Here is a 23525-nt window from a genome sequence, read left to right on the forward strand (position 1 = left end):
TCATGGATCCTTCAGTCACTCTGTGGCAGTTTCTTCTGCAATTGCTGGAACAGCAGAGCAATGGGCATCTGATTGCATGGACATCCAATGATGGGGAGTTCAAGCTGGTGGATGCAGAAGAGGTTGCACGACTCTGGGGCCTGCGGAAGAACAAGACCAACATGAATTATGACAAGCTGAGCCGGGCCCTGCGTTACTACTATGACAAAGTGAGAGACCACTTTGTAAATTCAAGATGAATCTGCCAGTTCCTGCTTTGCTTTCCATTTCAGCCCAGCCTTAATTAAGGAGAGCACAGTGGAAACCTAAAAGAATATTTGGGGTAGATGAACTTTTCTTACAGATCAATAGGGAAGGAGTAAATGATGGAGCACAGGCTTTCTTTTGAGAATCTCTGCAAGAATTAAATGCTAGAGTAGAAGTCAATATTTGTCCTCTGAGACGCCCAAGTTTATTCCCCCCCCCTTTTTTTGGGGTGTGTGTGTATGTTCTTATGCCTGCAAAGATAAGCTTGAAGTCATATGAAATCTCTGAAAATTGTTTGTGTCTTGGTAAGAAAAGAGAAATTATTTGTAGGAAAACAAAGTAGATTTAGAAACATCTAGCAACTAACATATACCTGTTTTGTTATATGCATCCCACTTTCCAGAGCAGAGTGACCTGATTTTTTTCCCCCTTGGAAGAAAGCCCATTGAGGTTTATATATATATGAGGCCAAAACCCATTCTCTGTCATTCTGAATGCAGGAAATAAAATACAATAGAAGTCAGAATTCAACTGAAGGTTAGGTAATGCTTTTGAATAGCAAGAGCAGTTTGACAGTGGAATTAATACTAACACAGAAGGGTGGTGTTTTCTTGTATTTGTTCCAACGGATGCTAGGCTTTAGTTTGGGATGCTAAATTAGGATTCCTGCATCAAACAGGAGCAAATCCTGATGGCCTCAACTGCTCCTTCCAACTTTGTGAATCTATGGAATATATAAATGGAAAGAAACACCATAAACATCTGGTGGCCCTCAGTTTTTGCTAATCTACCAGTAGCTCTAATTGATATTGCCAGTCATTATCAAATGCTGGAAATTCAGCAATAGCTAATATGAGCTACAAGTTCCTTACCCCTTTAACTACCTGATATCAGATTTTATAAAAAGAGATTGTATCCCGTGTATCTTCATTCTCTGATTCTGTAAATCTATGCTTACATACTTTAAAGTAAGACTCATTGAACAAGATAATCCCATGGTTACTACATAGTGATCCATCTATGCATTATTATTGTGTGAAGGTTTCAAAACTACTCTCCTTTAACAGATACACACATGTGCACCAGTGGTGGGTTGCTCCCGGTTCGCACAAGTTCGCAAGAACCAGTAGTAAAAATTTGTAATAGTTCGAAGAACCGGTAATAACATTGGCTGGCCACGCCCCGAACTGGTCCCCGGCCTGGTCGGCGCTCGCTTACCCTGCCCACCTCATCAGAGGCTTTTTTTTTTTTTTTTACTGTTAAAAGCATTTTTTCTACAACCTCTTCGGCTGAAAAAATGCTTTTAAAAGTAAAAAAAAAAGCCTCTGATGATCGCCCGGCTCAGCTGGGATCGTCAGAGCCTTTTAAAAGCATTTTTTTCTGCAACCTCTTCAGCTGAAGAGGTTGTAGAAAAAAAAAAGCCTTTAAAAGCCTCTGGCAATCCCAGCTGAGTTGCCTGGTCGTCAGAGTCTTCTAAAAGCATTTTTTTCTGCAACCTCTTAAGGTTGTAGAAAAAATGCTTTTAAAAGTTAAAAAAAAAAAAAAGTTGGCCATGCCCACCCAGTCACATTACCCCCATCAAGCCACGCCCACAAAATAAGCCACGCTCATAGAACCGGTAGTAAACATTTTTAGAACTCACCCCTGATGTGCACCTTATCTGTAATTGTCTCAAAAGCCAAATAAAAAACAGTTATGCAAATAACACATATTTTTTCAAGTCAGAAAGTATCAACTGCAGTCTAGCTCATTTCAGAATATACTATATTTTTAAATTCAAATATCTTTCCAGAAAACGTTATCAATAGAACGTTCTCTTGTGAAAAACATAGCTGTATTACTTTGTCTCTGTTGCTCTAATTAAGCCATCCTTTCTGTCCATTCCAGAATATCATCCGTAAAGTCAGTGGTCAGAAATTTGTCTACAAGTTTGTCTCTTACCCGGAACTTTCGAGTATGGAAGGCATGAAGGATGAGGCAGGTACCAAAAAACCTGAGCAGGTCCCAGGTGAGGCCAAAGGGGGTGAAGGAGCATTTGGTACCTCCAAAGCTCCACGAGGAGGCGGAGGTGCCCCACGTAGCAGTCGAAATGAATACATGCGTTCCGGACTGTACTCCACTTTCACCATTCAGTCACTACAGAACCCTTCACCCGTTGGACGGCCCTCACGCCAGGAGGCAGAGGTCTTGCCTATGGTGCCTCCTCTTGCTGCTGCTCCGGAGCCAATGGCCCCCTTTTCCATGGCCCCAGTGGAGGACCTCCCACAACTACATATAAGCATTGAAGAACCAGAGGACTCTCAAGAGTCCCTGCAGGTGAGTCATGAAAAGAGATTTCTAGATTGTTGGAAGGGGAAGACTAGAGCTAGCTTCAGATTTTAAGGGGGTTTTGAATAAGATCTCAGCAGATCACACCCTGGATGGATTTGCTTCATCCTTTGCAGTGTTGTTACTTTTTGTTTCTTTGCTCTCTCTCTAAACAGGTCGTCCTCAACTTACGACCTCAATCGAAGTGCCCAAAATTTATGTTGCTAAGTGAAACGTGTTAAGTGAGCTTTGCCCATTTTACAACCTTCCCTGCCACAGTTGTTAAGTGAATCTTTGCAACTGTTAAATTAGTACCACAGATTCACAGTGGAGTGAATCTGGCTTCCCTGTTGACTTCACTTGTCAGGAAGTCGCCAAAGGTAATCACGTGACCATGGGACCCTGCAATAATCATAAATATGAGTCAGTCACCAAGCATCTGAATGTTGATCATGTGACCACGGGGGGATGCTGCAATTGTCAGCATTCCAGAAAAACCCCAACTCCAAGTAAAAACTCTGAAGCAAGCATTTTTCAAAGTTCTATTTACTAGAATAGATAAACTGGCACATCTGGGAAAACCTGAATCTGAGAGGTCCGGGTTTTCCCTCAGTAAATCAAAACCCCCAAAACCATCCCCTCACTCCTCAGTCGATCACATACTCCAATCACCATCCATCCCATCTTGAGACATTACTCCTTCTCCAGATGCAGGATCGGCCTGACCTTGACTGACAGGAAGAATGCTATTATGTCTAAAGACAACCCCTCTACTAAATCCCCCCTCCTACTTTCCCACACATGAGAAGGTGGCAGCATGGAAGCTTCCGGCCTAATATGGCTTCCAAAGCTGACAGCAATGGTCATAAGTGTGGAAAACGGCCATAAATCATTTTTTTCAGTGCCGTTGTGACTTTGAACCAGGGGTGAAATGCTCCCAATTCGGACCGGATCACTCGATCCGGTAGCGATGGCAGCGGGTAGCAAAAATCCCTGCGCCCCCCCCCACATCCCCAGCTGAGCCACGCAATCATCAGAAGCTGTTTTTTTTACTTTTAAAAGCATTTTTTCTACAACCTCTTCGGCCAAAAAAATGCTTTTAAAAGTAAAAAAAAAAAGCCTCTGATAATCGTGCGGCTCAGCTGGGATCTTCAGAGGCTTTTAAAAGCATTTTTTCTACAACCTCTTAAGGTTGCAAGAAAAAATGCTTTTAAAAGTAAAAAAAAAAAGTTGACCACGCCCACCCAGTCACATTACACACACACACACACACACACCAAGCCATGCCTATAGAACTGGTAGTAACACATTTTAGATTTCACCCCTGCTTTCAACAGCCACTAAACAAACTGTTGTAAGTCGAGGACTACATATATTGGATTAAAACACCCAAGGAAATGGCAAAGCAATTAAAAGCTCCTGCCCCCCTTCATCCTTGTGAAGAAAAATACTGATATTTTAGTCAGGGCAGAAAAATGAATAAGGCTAGCAAAGAACAGCAGGAGAAGGAACCAGCTTCTGGAAATGGATATCTATCTCCAGCAGGAAAGAGATTTTATTAGGGCCAGCAATGCTGACTGAACTATATAATGCACACGTTTGGCAGTCATGGGAGCCTTGTACATACAGATAGTCTTCGACTTACAACAGTTCATTTAGTGACTGTTTGAAGTTAAAACGGCACTGAAAAAAGTGACTTACGTCCATTTATCATACTTAATGGCCATTGCAGCATCTCCATGTCACGTGATTTACATTCGAATGCTTGACAACCGACTTAACATTTATGATGGTTGAATTGTCCCGGGGTCATGTGATCACCTTTTGCAGCCTTCTGACAAGCAAAGTCAATGGGGAAACTAGATTCACTTATCAACTGGGTTATTAATTTAACAACTGCAGTGATTCACTTAACAAATGTGGCAAGAAAAGTCATAAAATGGTTAAATTCACTTAACAAATTTCTCCGTTAGCAACATAAATTTTAGGCTCAATTGTGGTTGTAAGTCAAGGACTACCTGTATACTATTGGGGTTGGGGTTGCCATTTTGTTTCTGGTTTTATCTTTGTGCCTTTAATTATTATATGTTTGCGACAGCAGGACTAAGCCTGCAAGATGAAAGATTGGCAGTCTCAACTCTTCTCCCCTTCTGGGTCTACACACCCTAGCTCCACCTCCTGCTTTGGTATGCAGTTTGGTAATTCTTGCTGGGAATGCTTTCCCTAACATCTTCTCCACTAATCTTGGCATACAAACAGGATAAGCTTTTTACCCCTTCTGTCACTTTCTGGTAATTTAAAATGAAGAAAACAGAGAGATAAATAAATAAATAAGATAAATTCTATAGCACCATCTTCTGTCCATGTAGTATTGAGGTTTGTTTGATTATGGAAAATAGCCAGTGGCGAAATGTAAAATTTGTTACTACCGATTCTGTGGGCATGGCTTGGTGGTTGTGATGGTAATGTGACTGGGTGGGCATGGGCAACTTTTTTTTTAACTTTTAAAAGCATTTTTTTCTACAACCTTAAGAGGTTGTAGAAAAATGCTTTTAAAAGCCTCTGACGATCCCAGCTGAGCCACGCAATCATCAGAGGCTTTTTTTTAAACTTTTAAAAGCATTTTTTTGGTCGAAGCGGTTGTAGAAAAAATGCTTTTAAAAATAAAAAAACAGCCTCTGATGATCGCGCGGCTCAGCTGGGCATGAGGAGGGGGACAGGGATTTTTGCTACCGGTTCTCCGAACCACCCGCCTCCATCGCTACCAGATCGGGCGATCTGGTCCGAACCGGGAGCATTTCACCCTTGAAAATAGCCCATTCTTCCCTCTCCCCTTTTGGGGAGCTAGATCAATCTCACAAGAGGCAAATAAAATAAAACCTTATTTAAAAACAAAAGGGAGAATGTAAAAAATATTTTTGTCTTTAAATACTCAGAAGCAAAATATTCAAAGGCAAAGCAAATTTTAAAAAAGCTGCTGAATCTCAGATAGCATTTTAAAGGGATCTCCCATAAAAAAATAGAAAGGTTTGGCTAACTAGAGATAATGCTGGCCTGCTCCTATATAGAACCAATTCTATTATAAAGGAGTTCCAGTCTCTCAGAAGACAAAAGACACTGAGTTTGCATTAGACAATACATAACAGAAGTAATAAATTACACTTAAAAAGCAGAGATTCAAAATAGAAGTAATTGCATGCAGTATTTCTAGCTCAACTTGCCTACGATAAATTCCCTGGAATAATCTAATGACTGAAGCCAGAGTCCCTTTCTCGCTTTGGGCCTTTTCCCAGCTTCATGTAGATTATAATCTTTTTTTCAGAGGTTCAGGAAGACTCTGTACTGAAACACTGCTTGTTTTTCATTCTCTCAGAGAACTTTGTGTTGTTTTCAGAAGAATAAAAGTTGTTCCACCTGGAGAGGGAGTGGTTCTGGGAATGGCTTCTTTTGTGACATGCTAAAAGCCTCTCTCCTCAGGAAGGTCCTACTTGAGACAGAGACATGGGTATTCCCTGTCCTAGAAGCACTTTTTATTTTTGTGAATGCTGGATGATATCACAGCATTATATCATATAGAAAAGGGGTCTCCAACCTTGGCAACTTTAAGACTTGTGGACTTCAGCTCCCAGCATTCTGGGGGTTGAAGTCCACAAAGTCTTAAAGTTGCCAAGGTTGGAGACCCCTGATATAGAAAGTGCAGCTCTTTGCTTCACTATAACTCCCTGTCAAAAAGAGAAAAAAATGGTAAATATTTGATTCTCTGGCTGCTCTTTACAGAATAAACACTGTATCCCAATTTTTTTCAATTTTTTTCTACAGGTTTACTTTTTTAAAAAAATCAAATGTTCCCAAACTACCCGTATCATCTTTGCTTCAGCTTGTATGGCAGTTACTCCCCTTTCCAAGAGAAAGCTATCCTCCTTTTAGCAATCTGTTGTAATCCTGTCTTTTGAAATATTTTTGACAAGTTTAGCAGTGAATGACTCTTGAAACTGTGACAACTGCAGCTTCTGCTTTTTGCATTTTTGCCCCTTCCTCTGTTGACCACATGGCATATTTCTATGCCAGTTCTTTTGGCTTTCATCCTTCATCCAGGGACAGTTCAAGCACACCCTTATATTGAGCAAAATTGTCAAAATTTTCCAGAAAAAAAGCATCTTTTCTTATATAAAATGCCCCACAATTTGAAGCAATATAATACAGAGTTTTTTTTTCCTATTTGACTTACAATTCTATTTTAGAAAAAGCAAGTGCGCATATGCTCCTGCGCATATACACACATACACTCCATAATGGGGACAGCATTGGAATGAATAGGCCCTAAATTTATGTATTTCAGAAAGTCAATATTTAATCTTCTTAAGGCAGTGTTTTTCAAACTTTACTACTTTAAGGTGCTGGCTGAGGAATTCTGGGAGTTGGAATTCACACAGCTTAAAGTTGCCAAGCTTGAAAAACACTGTTCTAAAGCTTAACGTTTCTACTTGATAGCTTAAATTGTAATAAAAAAAAATGCACAACTGAAAATTAACATTTTTGTTACTCGATTTCAGTGGCATAATTATGAGAGTTTGACCTCATGTAGTTTGTGGGTTTCCCAGACTTAAAGCTTAAGGCTCTGTAATACATTCCTCCAATAAGAAAAGATTAGAGTTTTGAAAATACCGAAGAGATTTGTAGCAGCAAAATTATGGAAAATTCTCCAAGATTGCTTAAATTGGATTTATATTTGGATTAGGAATAAGAGAGGATGTTCTTTAGATTTTTTTAGTAGGATCATTTACTGGTAGTGGCTATTTTTATTTTTGTTTTATTGTATGTACAGATGTATATACATCTGTATGTTTTATTGTATGTACAGATGTATATATGTTTTATTGTATGTACAGATGTATAAATAAAGTGACTGAAGGAAGTCAGTTTAATTTGGGAGGAAAAACACAGAAAAAGTTTTCATTTAAACTTGAAAATGGACGAGATTATCGTATGGAGAGAAAATAGAGCAAAAGAGTAAAAGAGGAAATATTGCATCTTGGTGCTGATCTGCCTGCCTCCCAGAGGTGGGTTTCAGCAGGTTCTGACCAGTTCTGGTGAACCGGTAGCGGAAATTTTGAGTAGTTTGGAGAACCGGTAGTAAAAATTCTGACTGGCCCTGCCCCCATCTATTCTTTGCCTGCCAAGTCCCAGCTGATCGGGAGGAAATGGGGATTTTGCAGTATCCTTCCCCTGGAGTAGGGTGGGAATGGAGATTTTACACTATCCTTCCCCTGCCAAGCCCACCAAGCCACGGCCACCAAGCCATGCCACACCCACCACACCAAGCCATGGCCACCAAGCCATGCCACACCCACCAAGCCACACCCACAGAACCGGTAATAAAAAATTTTGAAACCCATCACTGCTGCCTCCTACATAGACATGATGACTTGGATTCAGGAGGATTGGTGTCTTTCTTCAGGAGAGTACATTGCTGGTAGCTTTAAAGGAAGTTGTTGTGTGAACCCAATCCATAAGATGTCCTCCTTGGATTTGAGAATTATAACCCAGCCTCCTATCTTACCTTCTTACAGAATTTCATTGAATGCATGGTGGAGATTCAACTGCACTTCATAGAAAGTAAATTATCTGTACCCCTTTCAGGGAGAGTTCAAGCTTGGGCATGGGGCATAGGCAGTGGTGTGCTGCTAAATGTTTTAAGGATTGGCTTTGCCCGCTCCATTATTGCTGCTATGCTGTGTGTCTAGTCATAGAACAGCTGATTGGCATGCTAGGCTCAACTCTGCTATCAACTGGCTTGCAATATTTTTTTTAAAAAAATTAATAATTGGTTCTCATGAGCCAGTGTGAGCTGACTCCAGCATATTACTGGGCATGCGGCTTCTGGTATTATTAACTGTAGAATCTTCCTAGACTTCCTGTGGAGGTAGGGGACCAAGGACATTGTTTTGCAGTGGTTCTGTTGCTAGCTCCATGGGCAGTTCCAACCAGTGGTAGGGAAGGAGATATTTGCCTGGTGGTCACTTCCTTGTGGGATGCTGAAGGAATCAGCATCCCACAAGGGATTAATTTGTGTGTGAAACTGCTGGGAGAGGTCCTTCCATGATAGAATGATGATATTCAGCTTTATAGTGTCTGGACCTCATTGGAGTTTCTGAATAAAATTTCTCCCACTGTTTGAAGATGTTTGGGATCTTGATGGAATGAAATAGGTGGAAATTGAGCCCCAACAAGACAGGTTAAGTTACACAGCAAGACATAGTTGTATGTTGTTCTCTGTCAATCTCCAGAACTCACATCTATAACTGGATAGATTGTTGGCTGTTGTGGCTAGGAGGGTGATTGGTGAGCCAATTATGGCCCTTCTGAAGTGGGAAGACCTACCACAGTGATTCATTCCCTTTTCACCACAAGGTTATAAACTTCTGCAATGTGTTTTACATGGAGCTGCTGCCTTTGAAAATCACTGAGAAAATACAGATGGGTCACAATGGAGTAGCCTTTTGCTGGCTGGCATACAGTAATTGCTATGATTACATCTATCTGGCATGTTATGGATTAGTTAATAGTAGATTTCTTGGTGCCATTCAAAGTTCTACTTTGACTTTTAAAATACATCTCAAGGGCTACCTGTTGCAACCAAATGTGGAACCCCAATGTAGTGAAGTGAGGGGCTTGATGCCAGAAAATGCATCAAATGAAAATGTTTCTCAATCATGGCACCAGTGTTTAAAAAAACCCCTCTCCAGTGGTGGGATTCAAATTTTTTTACTACTGGTTCTGGGGGCGTGGCTTGGTGGGCATTGGAGGGGAAGGATACTGTAAAATCTCCATTCCCTCCCCAATCCAGGGGAAGGTTACTGTAAAATCCCCATTTCCTCCTGATCAGCTGGGACCCAGGAGGCAGAGAATAGATGGGGTTGGGGCCAGTCAGAGGTGGTATTTACCAGTTCTCCGAACCACTCAAAATTTCCACTACCAGTTCTCCGGAACTGTCAGAACCTGCTGAATACCACCTCTGTGCTTCTCTCTCTAAAAACTAGGCTGGCCCCCTTGGTGATAGTGCTTCAGAAGCAAATGAAGACCAAATTTTTTCAAGATGGCTTTGGGGAGTGATTGCTTGACATTTATAGCTGAATGTTATTTACGCTACAATTGTTGTTTTTATTTTGCTTTTATTATGATACTATTTGCGGTTATGAATTAATTTTCCTACTTTATTATGTACGTATATTGGGTTTTGGTGTCTTGCTATTAGCTGCATGAGTCTGGAAAGATTTGGCAACATGCAATTATTATTTGTTATGTATGAGTAATCTGCAGTTAGATTCACAGTCTAAAACTGGTAGAAACTTAATAATTCAAGTCTTAACCATGGACCTAAGAATTATTAAGATAGCATCTAAGAATATATAGACAGTTCCAGGGAAGGTGGTTCAGGTCTGATAAATTCAATATTTCCAGATATCAAGGAAGTCCTTTAGGTATCACTTCAAGGGCTCCAATCGTGATTGGTATAACAACAGATTTCCTTTTCCATAAATGTTCAACGTCAAATTGCAACTTGCAGTATTTCATAATTTTTTTCTAATTGTTTTTCCTCAATCCTAGCATCATCCAGAATAGCAACATCAATGAATCATACGTTTGCTTCTTCAATAATTGTTATATCAAGCATGTTATGAACAGGATGACTGTCTGTTTGGATTTTAAAGTCCCGTAATATCTTAACCCTCTCATTTTCCAAAACCTTCTCAACTTCATGGTCCTGGTAGTTTTTATTCCATTAAAATCCAAACCTTTGGCAAAGTTTCTAATCAATGATTCTGGCAACTTGGTCATGACTTATAGTGCTTGTAGTTAGTTTGTGAAATTTTCCTGCAGCCATTGATCAAATGGTCAATTGTTCCGTCTTTTTTTTTTACCACAAAGATGACATTTGTTTGTTACATGTTGAATTTTTACCTTCATGCAGTTAGTTGTCAAAACTTGTTCTTGAGCCACTAAAATAAAGCCTTTAGTTTCTTTCTTTAACACCCCTGATCTTATCCAACTATATATCGGGTTTTAATCAGCTTTTTCTTCTATATCCTTTAAGCATTGACCATGCATTGACTTGTTCTTCCAATTAACAAATTGTTCAATTCTGTATTTTTATCTATGTTCAGACTTCACTTTTATTATTTTAAGAGCTTTCCTTGAATTACTATGTTCATGTAGTTTCTTCGCTTTTCTTAATTTAATCATTCAGGCCATGCTTTTCTTCCTCCATAGTTTGTTTCACCTATAGAAGTTCTCTAGCCCTTCAGCTCTTTGAAAATATAGTCAACAAATATCCATTTTTGGGAGCAAAGTATGGTGTCTTGTCATTAATTTTCTTGTCTTCCAATCCAAGTTATCAAATTCCATCTGAGTCCAGTCAACTATTCTTTCTATGTGGCAAGCAACAAGAACTGCTCAGGTTTTAATTGCTTTCATGATATTTCCACAATTTAGTTTTAGTTTGAAAAGTTTATAAACTTGTTTGATGTTAGAATGGATAACATCATCATCATCATTTCTTTGACTTGATTCTGTAATAAATTGGACACTTCCAAAATTCTCAAATATTTGTAGCCTTCTTCTGGTGCTACCATCTTTATTAGATCTTCATTGTTAAGTTGCATTCATCGTGTTCACCAATTTTGCCTGTCTTTATGGCTAAGGTTGCACACTTGTGGATGCTAAAGTTCATTCAAATATCTTTATTGATGTCTTTTGTGCTTTTTAATAAGGAATCAAGTTTAGCCTTTGTTTTTCGTAATAGTTTAAAATCATCTATATAGAATAAATATGAATTTTTTACTCCTTTTTTGGCCAATTCATGTCCGTAGTTTGTCGTTTAAAATTTAAACGTCATTTAAAAACAGCAGGGCCATTGATAGTACCAAAAGCAAAGGTGATAATGAGTCATCTTGGAAAATTTCATGTTTGATTTTGACATCTTCAGATTCTTCCCTATTAGCCATTAACTTCGTTCGCCAAAACTTCATTGATGTGTTCATAAATTGCTGAATGTTTCTGCTGATTCCAAAAATTATGATCCATCCAGTTAATGTGAAAGAGAATTGAATGCCTTTTTGCAGCCTATCCAAGTGTAAATATATTTGCTTCCCCACCCCTCCCCCCACCCCAAATTCTTTAAAAAAATGTCAATTAATAACTGGTCCTTTGTTCCCTCAAATTTTTGGAGTATCCCTTTTTTTCTACAGGGAGTAAATCATTTCTTTTCAAATCACTATATATTTAATTTGCATTTATGCCCGTAAGTAACTTGTATGTTGTTGGCAAACAGGCCTATAGTTTCTGGGCTTGTTTCCCTTCTCCTTCTCACTCTGAAATAGGAATAACCTTCTGGTTGTTAGGCATTTTTAGTTTGTTTTCTAATGCTTCCAAAACCTTATTCATCTGGCCTGCCAATCTCAACTGTAGATTTGTCATCGATTTTAGCCAGAATCTATGGCGCTCATTTCTGCCAACCTAGCAGTTCGATTCTGCCAACCTAGCAGTTCAAAGGCATGTAAAAAATGGAAGTAGAAGAGTAGGGACCACCTTTGGTGGGAAGGTAACAGTGTTCCGTGCGCCTTTGGCGTTTAGTCATGCCGGCCACATGACCACAGAGACGTCTTCGGACAGCGCTGTCTCTTCGGCTTTGAAAGAGCCAAAGCACCGTCCCCTAGAGCACCGCCCCCTAGAGTCGGGAACGACTAGCACATATGTGCGAGGGGAACCTTTACCTTTACCTTTACCTTTATGGCGCTCATCTAGTCCAGGATTTTTTGATCTTCTCTGATTGCTTTCATACCATTTCTCAGTTATCGTAATGTGTTTCATATAAGTACTTTCACTTTTTTTCAACTCGCTTAATCTACATTAGATTCCTATTGTGACTTGTATTGTTTTCTCCAAGAACCTTTCTGAAACTTTAGGATCTTTTCTTGTCAGGCTTTTCATTATTTGTCAGTCCTTTCCCATTTTCAAAAGTTTTACAGAATTGATGCCAATTTGCTCTAACCTGTTGGAATATTCATACTCACTTGTCATCTCTCTTGATCTTCTCTGCAAGAGCCATGATACTTTGTTTCAGTTGTTCTATATCCTCTGCAATTCCTTATTCTCCAGGTAATATTTCACATACAGATTACTTTTGATTTTCTTATTATTTTCTTTATATATATATATATATATATATATATATATATATATATATATATATATATATATATATATATATATACCATATATTCAATTATTATGTTCCATTGCATAGTCAGCCATAAATTTAGACTGGATTTGGCATTTTTATCTATCTACCATTATTATTGTTCTTATTTGTTGGGAATTTTAGAGAAGTTCTGGGGTCTTTTTCAAGGATTTTAAGAGCCTTAAGTGGCATTTAAACAGAGGCACTCTGAATGTGTTCTTCTGTTTTAAATAGACAGTTACACTTTTTAAAAATTTCATCACGTATTAAAATGCTTTAACATGCAGGTAGGTTCTGTATTTTAAAATATTTTTCCATCTTGGTTTTAATGAATTAGATGCATCATGTGATGTTTTTCTTCTGCTTTATGACATTTAATGTGTGGCCATCCGTTCGCTATGGTAAATATCGAATTTGCAGCTACCAGCTGTGGTCATGACCTTTTATTAGATGTTTTTAAAAGGGGAAATACCTTTTAAACAGAAACATCCAGAATCAAAAATTGCATGTCCTAATTACCAGTTGACAGTGTTTTTGGACATGTATCCCACTTGCAAACAGCTCCACTATTTGTTGTTGAGCACTTTGCAGAATGCTGAATTAGACTAGCTTTTGTTGTGACTCAACGGGGATTTTCTTAATTTCACACACACAAAAAAACCCCTTATTATGGCAAAAGACCAGAATAAAGAAGTAAAATATACAAAGGGTATGGAACAGTGGTGGGTTTCAAATTTTTTTACTACCGGTTCTGTGGGTGTGGCTTGGTGGGTGTGGCGTGGTTTGGTGGGCATGGCAGGGGAAGGATACTGTAAAATCTCCATTCCCACCCCACTCTAGGGGAAGGTTACTGTAAAATCCCCATTTCCTCCTGATCAGCTGGGACTCAGGAAGCAGAGAATAGATGGGGGCGGGGCCAGTCAGAATTTTTACTACCAGTTCTCCGAACTACTCAAAATTTCCGCTACCGGTTCTCCAGAACTGGTCAGAACCTGCTGAAACCCACCTCTGGTATGGAAGTATAAAACTATAATATAAAAAGCAAAGGAAGATACTATGTAGGGAAAACATGACCCATCATAGGAAATCCAGGCCTAAGAAAGAATATGATTAGAATATGATTAGAATATGATTTTAATTTATATTTGTACAAAAAATCACATTTGTGCATTCATGTGTATGTGTATAAAAGTAGTACAGAGAGCAACTACGTTTAACTATAAATATATAAAGCAAGTAAGTATTAAAACTGTAGCTGAAAGGAGATGGAAACAGACACATAAGGAAATGAGGAGCAAAAAATTAGAAGAGCTTTTCTAAAGTTGCTTTATGTTTAAATTGTATATCACATATACAGAATGAACAATAACTCTCAAACAACTTTATAAACAAGTAAGGATCAGAAAGTGGGGCTCTTGTTTTATTTCTTTTTCTGTTTGTTTGCACCATAAGGAACATGTTAACTAAAATTATGAGAAAGGGGTTGGCCAATATAGAAATGGCCATAGCTCAAATAATGGCTGGGATAATACATAGCCAGAAAAAGCTTATGAAGTAGATTTAGACTGGAGAACATGTTTAGAAGATTCCTGAGAAGAGAGAGGAGCTAGACAATAAAAAATAACTATGTATTTAGAATATAATCAATGACTATAGTCTCATATTGTGCTAAATTATGTGCTTAGAAATGGTGTATTGACTAAGCACATTTCTGTGGCAGGATCATAGATTATGCAGGGGTGAAATCCAGCAGGTTCTGACAGGTTCTGGAGAACCGGTAGTGGAAATTTTGAGTAGTTCGGAGAACCAGTAGCGGAAATTTTGAGTAGTTTGGAGAACCGGTAGCGGAAATTTTGAGTAGTTTGGAGAACCGGCAAATACCACCTCTGGCTGGCCCCAGAATTGGGTGGGAATGGAGATTTTGCAAAATCCTTCCCCCAGGAGTGGGGAGGGAATGGGGATTTTGCAGTATTCTTCCCCTGCCATGGCCACCAAGCCACACCACACCCACCAAGCCATGCCCATAGAACTGGTAGTAAAAAAAATTGAATTTCACCACCGAGATTATGCTGTAATGTAAATCATGATTTAGAAATCGATTGGTTCAGATAACATACTAAGGTAAAACTCACATGGTATTTTGGGTTGATGTGGTAACCTAGGTACTGTTGGACATAGTAAAAGAGCTTCTAATTAAAATTGTAACCAGCCTGCTAATAGTTTTTTGCTGGGATCCAGTTGTTGTTTTTTTAACAGAAGCTTTTTTTGAACCTGGTGCCCTCCAGATGTAGTGAAACTGCAATTCTCAGAATCCCCGGCCTATACAGACAGTGACTATCCTGGCTTGGAATTTTAGGAACTTTATTTCTGGCACATATGAAGGACACCAGACTGGGGAAAATGGTTTTGTAGAGACAATATGTTTCCGAATGCGTCAGGAGGGGATGTTTCATGACCGTGGCCGTGACTGGGACCAGGAGAGAGCAGTTTCATGACCACCTTGAAATAATCTGACAGTGTTTTGAAGGAAAGAGAATGTATGACCAACCTGCAAGATACATTTTATGAAAGCTCAGTTTTAAGGAGAATAGAGCAAACAAATTAGTCCCAAATCAGTAGACCAAGAGTGAGTACTAATTTTTTTTTTTTTTTTTATTAGCAGAGAACTCTGGAAGAAAATTGAGCTGTGCCTGACAACTATTCTACAGTACCAAATGAATCATTTGAGCAAAGTTAGGCTCTGGGTTTTATTTTTGGGACTTCCCCTGTAAATGATAATTAACTCCCAAACCAAGTAAACTGGTTCTGCTTTGTTTAGGAGACTCTCTTTGATCTCCTAAATCATCTCCTGGTAGCATCACTTTTATCACCTCTGTTTACTGTCCCCATCCAGGTCATAGTGGAGCCCATTCCTTTGGAAACTCCTGCCCTTGATGAGAAGGTGCTAGTGAAAGTGGAGGAGAACCTGGACCTTGACGAAGAAGCAGCTGCTTTGATGGTTTTAATGGATGGCGGAGTGAAGGAAGAGGCAACTCCTCCAGAGAAGTCTTCTCCGGAGAAGGAATCTGTGGAGGCCGATCTGCAAGAAGACGGAGAGAGGTTACTGAAGAAGGAAGCCCAGTTATCTCCCAACCTGGTGTCTGTTTCTCTTGAGGGTCAGCCGCAGAAGGGCAAGAAGCCTAAAGTCTTGGAGCTTCCTTCATTGCCAACTCAAGAAAAAGTGAATGCAGCTGTTAACAGCCTCCTGGCACCGGGTGGGACGGGAAGCACCTTGACACCAACCACGGTTATTTCCTCCCATGCACTGGTGAGACCATATTTTTCAGCAGGTCTTACTGGATTTCGATCCATTCCCATGAGTTAGGGATGCAACTGGGGATCCCTTTCCGAAGTTAAAGGGATCTGGGTTTTTTTTGTGGATACATCGAATTTGAACAGATGCTTACTGTTTCCTTGGAGTGCCAAGCAGAAAAACAGACAGACCTATCACACTGTTTCTTGGGATTGGGCAGAGATTAGAAGTAGTATTTAAGACACAGAAAATAAATGCAAAGTAATGAGTAAAAGGAATTAAAGGCAGGAGATAACAGGGAAGAAAAGAACATATAACTAATTCTAATTTACTATTCACTTTTGGGGTGGTGGGGTGTGTGCCTTCGAGTCAGTGTTGACTCCTGGCGAGTGCCTGAACATGTCCTGCAGTATTCTTGGCAAGATTTCAGAAGTGAGTTTGCCTTTGCCTCCCTCCTAAAGTTGAGAGCAGTCCAAGGTCACCCAACTGGCTTTTTTGTCTAAGGCAGGATTAAAAACTCACAGTCTCATGTTTTCTATCCCAATAACTACTGCACCAAACTGCTCCATCCATTCACTACACCTCTTCCTACTGTTCCTTCCTTACAGTCTATCTTTGCTTCCACCACATCCATGTCCTGATTCCTACATTGTTTTGTTCTTTAAACTTCTCAGCTTTCTCTTTTTGAGAACCTCATCAGTTCTGTCTCACCCTGAATCTCAGACCCTTTCCTCTTGATCCAGTCACTCTTCTTGGGCAGATCTCTCTTAATCGCACCTGCCTATCAAAATGCCCACCCCCTTCCCCCTACTGTAACTTTCTCTACATAGCTCTACGGTTTCTCTCTCCTATCATCGCCACCATACATATAGCCGTCTGTCTACTATCCACGTCATGGCTAGTGCTTGGCGTATAATGTGCGGTTTGGCGTAGTTATTTAAATTACCTGACTGCTTAGAGAGGCATGCCAAACTGAGGGAGAGGTGTTTTTCTATTGAAATTACAACGAGAATATCGGTCTCTTCTCAGAAATTAAGAGAGCCCTATTCCTGTGGCAAACACTTTTTCAAAAACATTACATGAATTCCATTCCCCATAAGAAGAGAAAAAGCCCACTTCACGGGTGATTCAGCTCGCATATGGTAAGCACTCAGTGAACATACAGAAATAATACAAATGAATACCTTGTTTTACCTTACCCTGCTACATGTTGAGAAAAGTGATTGATGGTTGGTTTTACCATTGATAGACAATACTGGGTAGGTGGAAAAGGGTAGCAGGGAACCCACCAATCATTGCCCTAAAGCAAGCTCACATTAAACTGCAGGTAGGCTTTGAAGGAAACATGTCAACATACTTCCAATGCAGGAATGGTAGGAAAGCACATTAATATAGCTGATTCATGCTCTCTATGTGACCAAACCACCTCATTGTACTTCTTTAGCACGGGCACTTAACTGTTGCATTCCTCATACATCCTTTCATCACTCGTTCATTCCCAGCCATACCTCTTTTTGTACACTTGCACACTTCTTATGTATCTTATTTTCCACTCCATTCAAAATACTATTATATTTCTTCTGACATTTCCAACACTCATATAATAGAGTGTGCAGAATCATGCTTTTGTACATTTAGATAAACATTCGTTTCTTGCAGCTGACCATATATTTCCCATCACTTTTCCAAAAGGATAAGCATATCTTGAAAAACTTCCATCCATTTCCCCATATTGATAAACATTCACTAAATGTATGCATTTATCTAATTGCTCTTTTTGCCCTTTATGTATTAATTGCATATGTTTATTCCATTGTCTCTACATCACATACCATGTAACACCGTGATAGCGAATCGATGACACGTGTGCCAGAGGTGGCACGCAGCGCCCTCTCTGATGGCACACGAGCCGTCGCCCCAGTTCAGCTCTGCTGTGCATGCGCACGCACCTCCTGCTGGCCAGCTGGTCTTCGGGTCTCTGCTGCACATGCATGGGGCGAACGTGCATGCGCAGGGGGCGTGATGCACACATGCATGTGGTGGCAGAGTGCATGCAGGAGCCCGTGCACGCATGCGTGGGGGGGCAGGGCACGTGCAGCGGGGACCGCATGCGCATTGCATTTTGGGGGTTTGGGCGACGCATGCGCGTTTTGGGGACTCAGTCCAGAAAAAGTTAGCCATCACTGATGTAACATAATTACAAATTGTTCAGGTTCTCAGCCAGTAAATGGAATTATCTACATACAAAAGGACATGCTTATTCACTTCTCTGACTAGCACATTTCTAATATCACCACAACCATTCCTTATTTATTAACTTATTGCATTTTCTGACCCACTTTCCCTGCCACCACACCGCCACTGGCTCCAGGTACAACATCAGATATTCTCTTGCTCTGTTCTTGATGTTGGGATGATTCAGGAAGCACTTAATATATTTTACTTGTATGCCACTCGTGTTGCATTCAGCAATCTTCCTCCACCCTACATTCATAGAAAACATTCCACACTTGGCACTTGTTTAATCTTACGTTTTTTCTCAATTAATACATTTGAGTTAGACTTTCTCATGTTCATATATTTATCAGGGATCTGCCCAACAGCAAAAACCTGAATCCTCATGTTTAATGTGCATTCCTCCTAAATTAGCAAAGTGTATGTTGACAAAACTGCACTCTTGTGCCAGCATGCTGACAAAATTGCATTCGGTGCCAGCAAATGGTGCTGTCCTTACAGCTTTAATGTGGGACACTTTAAAGGCATCAATTGACCCATTTTCTGGTTTTGTTTTTCCTTCTAGTAGCCAGCATTACGTACCTGAAAGGTGGGGGGGGGAAACCCTACAATCACTTTCCTTAAAGTGTGCATTGATTGGCAACTTGAGTTACTTTTCAAGTTCCCCAAGTGGTAACTCACTGCTGTAGTGTAGATCACTTGTGAAGCGAATTCTAGGAGTCTTCTAGAATAGCAGAACAACCATGGCCCCTACTCAAAAAAAAGAAAAAAGAATGCCAAGGAAACAGGTTTCACGTGAGAAGCAGTGCAGGCTTAGGCATGTTGGAACAGTTTTTTCTGGTTCCATCTTGTGCAGCCTGCCAATTAGACAGTTTTAAAAAACCCAAGCTTTTAATTTATGCAATTATCTTTTACTCTTTCTGCATGTTATACTCTATACATCTTTATCTCATCCCCATTTATGACACAATAATTCTCTGAGCAATTTCTCTTACCCAGCCTCTTTCAGTTCATAACTCCACCAAGCATCTTTTTTTCATACTTTCCCTTCTATACACTTTGGAATGCAACGTTTTCTCTCTCTCTCTTCCAAGCAGTTTTCATGCCCTCTTTCCTCATGTCTCCTTTTTATTTGTTCTGTTGGGAGGCTAAGCTAATATTTTTCATACATTTTTTTCATATCGTTTACTTTTCCTGCAGTTGTTCTTTCATCGGCTTTGTTTCCTTCTGTGTACATTTTCTCCAAGATCTACTCTTAATAATGATCACTATCTTAAGTCTTTCATCAGGTTTTTTGATTTTTCCCTTTTCCATGATAGTTATAATACTACATAGGTGTTTTAAACAGATGCCCACCAGTTATCTTTCTTATTTATTCCTGAGTCTCCTAACAGTTCAATCACATTTTGTACTCTCATTTGATTTCTATCTATCCACACATCCATGTCCCCCTCAGAATAATTCCCCTCCCATCACACCCATTCAGAATGTTGCACAATTTTCCTCAAACTCATCCCTGATTCTTTTCTATTGCTTTCCAAATCAATGGAGGATAAGATGTCTCTTTCATATTGTGAATTCCTGATTTCACAGATCTCCAAAAGAGTGTAAAAGGGGCATCAATTCATTCTTCCGGACATACACTTTAGCCATTTTGTTCATAATTAAGCCTACACTTTCATATAACCTGCATGTTTGCAGCAACTCCAGTCCACAAGACCAGATCACCTTCATTCATATCCATTACATCCTTCCCATTTCTCTTGGTTTCATACAAAAAGTGTATCAGGTTTTTCTTTCATTCATTTCATAACACTTTTTATCATTTACTTCTCTTACATGCCAAGTTGAAATCTTCTATGTGCCATTGACCACATATTGCAAGTAAATTCCATCAAGCCAGTTTTGGGTGAACTGTTATACCCCATTTAGAGGCTCAGTGGATTGAATTGGTGTAAAAAACTTATAAATTAGGGGGGAAAAGTGATTACTATATGAATACAAAAATATTGACCACTGCCACTAATCAAGGCATTCACACAATACTTCTTAGTAAGATACTTACTGTACTGCATCTGGGCCCCCATAGTATTGCTTGCTGAGAGGAAAGTTTGGCAATAGTTTAACCAGTATACCACGTGTGCAGCCAAAACCCATTTTTATCCCCAGACATGTTCATGTTCTTCTCTGCAAGCTTGGCAATCTTGCAAGCCAGCACACATGAAAAGTTTATACGGTGTGACATTCTCTTGTTTTAACAGCTGGTTCCACTGAGTTTTAAGCTGTTCCCCAAACCTGGGATAGAACGTGGAGGTGCTTTCCAAATTGCAAGGAGCAAACCTGATTTAAATAGATTGCTTAAAATTTCTTTTATTATTATTATTATTATTATTATTATTATTATTATTATTATTATTTCATCATTATTATCAATATCTAAAAGCTATACCCATATAGTAGGACAACTAGGGCCTTCAGGATCAGCTCTGCTCCCTGAATTCCAGCAATTGATTTTTTTACTTACTAGACCAGACACAAGAGAAATCTGAGGAGATAATTCTGGATATTAGAAAGAAGGCTCTGATAGTTTAGGTGAAAATTTATAGTTTTATGGCCTGACACTATTGGGGAAGTCCTTTCACTGATACTTTTACCTAGATGTTTCTGAAAAGGCTTTTTAAATGGCCATTATGGTTAGAAAAGCCCAACTTCATTTAGTATTGGTGACTTTTGAAAGTTGATGTTTACTGACAATTGTGCATACCTTACCTGCTGAGGTGGAGATTGGAAAACTTTGCCAAGTTCCAAAAATAGCTTGCAGCTGAATGATAAATCTGAGTGTTGCAATGGTTATGTCTGTCAAATAATAATGCATAATTTTAAAAAGTATGTCTCTTCAATAAAAATTATGATTTTAAAAATACATATAACCAGATAAACACCAAAGTAGAAAATTATAAGATTGTCCACAGCACTGATGCTTCTCTGTATGCAAAGAAGAAAAATGTCTCTTTAATACCTGTGGAAAAATGAGAATATTCGCAAGGGAAGAGTGCCAACTCTCTCCTTCAAAATCTTTCCTTGTCTTCTTCGTGAGAACCAAACTTGGAAAAAAAGGCCAATGCAATAAGTGGCTTTTTGAAGAATTGGGATGTTGCTAGTTTTCCTTTTTTAAAATTTTGTTGTTGTTTTATTCTGATTTTCTTTGCAGACTCCAGTACTGCTCACCCCAAGTTCCTTGCCACCCACCATCCATTTCTGGAGTACCCTGAGCCCCATTGCACCACGTAGCCCAGCCAAGCTTTCCTTCCAGGTATGGTTTGAAATCTACATCATCTGTGAGGGGAGAGAAAGGGTGTCTGTGAGGGGAAGGTAAAACTTGAGATTGGGATCACTAATAGTGGATGGATTTGAAGTAATAATTTCCTGAGAGAGTGGAAGAATAGTCAAGCTTGGCTCATAAAAGGAATACATGAAGGCTGTATGTGTTTGGGATGTTTGCAGGCCTCGTTAGCACGTATGGAATGAAGAATTAGTTTGGATTGGGAATGAACTTGGCTATGTTTTTGGTATAAGGCATATTTTACCAGATACCTATACATATATAAACATTTTACATAAGCACTTCAGTAAAATAAAGTCATATTTCATTATAATCATCCATAGTTGATCTATATCAAGAAGTGATGTGTTCATAAATTACTAATAATATCAGTTTTGCTAATCAATTGAGTAGTTGGAGCTGATATCTTTCCAATGCTGAATGAATCTTACAGCTATAAGTAAGACATGAGCAATCCATTTTTTTGGGTCCCGATATCAGCTTCCATGCAATTGAAATGTAATTCAAGAGGATACGAACATCCTAAAATAAACTTGATGGACCTCTTTATATGTTATTTTTAATTGAGTCAAGCGTGGACCTAATGTACAATACAAACTTGACACTCTATTCAACAGTGGGATTACAAAATATTAGTTTCAGCTCCCAATAGTCCTAACTTTGTTCTGAATTAATTTAATTTAATTTAATAATTTAATTTAGCACTGCCTAATTACAAATGACTCTGGGCAGCTCACAAATTAAAAAATTATTTAAAAAAAACTAGCAAGAGATAAGAAAGTAGATAAAAGAAAAGCGTAGGGTGTCAAATCTAGCCAACAACAAAAAAACTCAGAAGGGGTTCCAGTCTTCCTAACTTCAGGCCTGGGAGAACAGCCAGGTCTTCAAGGCTCCTGCTTTTTTTTTTTACTTTTAAGAATGGCATTTGTTGGAAAGGCAATGTTTGTGTATGTGGCATGTATGTGTGGAGATTTGGAATAAGGAAAGGAGAAGATGGAGCATTTCAACACTCACGCTTCAAATCATGCCCTTTCAAAATTGTTTTTTCATAGGCTACGCAATCATTAAGCAGATCCTAAGCTTTTCCCTCTTTCTCTCTTTTCAGTTTCCCAGTAATTCTAGCTCACAGGTTCACATCCCGTCACTCAGTGTGGATGGACTCTCCACTCCTGTAGTCCTTTCTCCTGGTCCCCAGAAGCCATAATCTTTCCTCTGCATCACCATATTCTCTACTCCTGCCAAAGAACTGGCTTGAGTCTCTTTTCAAGCACTTGGGTCTACTTCAGCTAGACAGCTATGTGTCCCTTCGTTAACTGGAAGAACCCTTTGATGATTCAAGCCGCGTCAGCTTGAAGAATGAAAATGGCATAGCAAGCAGATTCATCCATTAATCTTTGATCTGCCAGAATTTTTCTTTGGAACCAAATGGTGTTTTGCTGGTATCAAGCACTTGATGTGTCGCACTTGCTTCTTGTTGCAAAATTCAGGCAGCCCTCAAGTATGTCTGTGAGGGCAATGAGAATATAAGCTTTATTTGGTCTCCTCTCCAAGAGGCTGCCCTTATTTGACACTCTTGTGGCAATATGGCTTTCTTTATCTGTCCCCTGTGGTGGTAGTCACTTTTAATAACAGTTCATCTGATGGTCCAAGGTCAAGAAGGCTACCAATCTTCATCCACTTTGCAAGATAAATCAAGTCCTTCACTTCATCTCTACCTTTTTTTTTTCCTGGCTTACTTTTAGCATAGTTATTATTAGAGAAGTAAGTAGATCCTGCCAGCCAGGTTCATTTTAGGAGTAGAAACCAGTGCCAGTCCTATTTGTTTTGTCTCTATATATGGACAACACGTTGATATGCAAGCC

General features: G+C 39.3%; 1 protein-coding gene across 1 annotated transcript; it reads left to right on the forward strand.

Moving 5' to 3' along the window:
- On the forward strand, positions 1-22890 carry ELK1 (ETS transcription factor ELK1). The gene is made up of 5 exons (XM_070935069.1): positions 1-209; positions 2134-2562; positions 15687-16100; positions 21532-21633; positions 22769-22890. Exons 1-5 carry the CDS (start codon positions 3-5, stop codon positions 22865-22867), a joined length of 1251 nt encoding a protein of 416 aa, XP_070791170.1. The 5' UTR covers positions 1-2; the 3' UTR covers positions 22868-22890.
- Positions 22891-23525: the final 635 nt, after the last annotated feature.

The sequence above is a fragment of the Pituophis catenifer genome, unplaced genomic scaffold (assembly GCF_029215685.1).
Source record: "Pituophis catenifer annectens isolate HBS135680 unplaced genomic scaffold, rPitCat1.0.hap2 SCAF_2, whole genome shotgun sequence".
NCBI lineage: Eukaryota > Metazoa > Chordata > Lepidosauria > Squamata > Colubridae > Pituophis > Pituophis catenifer.

Bases quoted from the DNA above. Each gene is read 5' to 3' on its own strand.
- ELK1 (XM_070935069.1), top strand. From the start codon at position 3: ATGGATCCTTCAGTCACTCTGTGGCAGTTTCTTCTGCAATTGCTGGAA. The intron at 2,563-15,686 runs GTGAGTCATGAA...GTCCCCATCCAG, and splicing joins ACTCTCAAGAGTCCCTGCAG to GTCATAGTGGAGCCCATTCC. The intron at 21,634-22,768 runs GTATGGTTTGAA...CTCTCTTTTCAG, and splicing joins CAGCCAAGCTTTCCTTCCAG to TTTCCCAGTAATTCTAGCTC.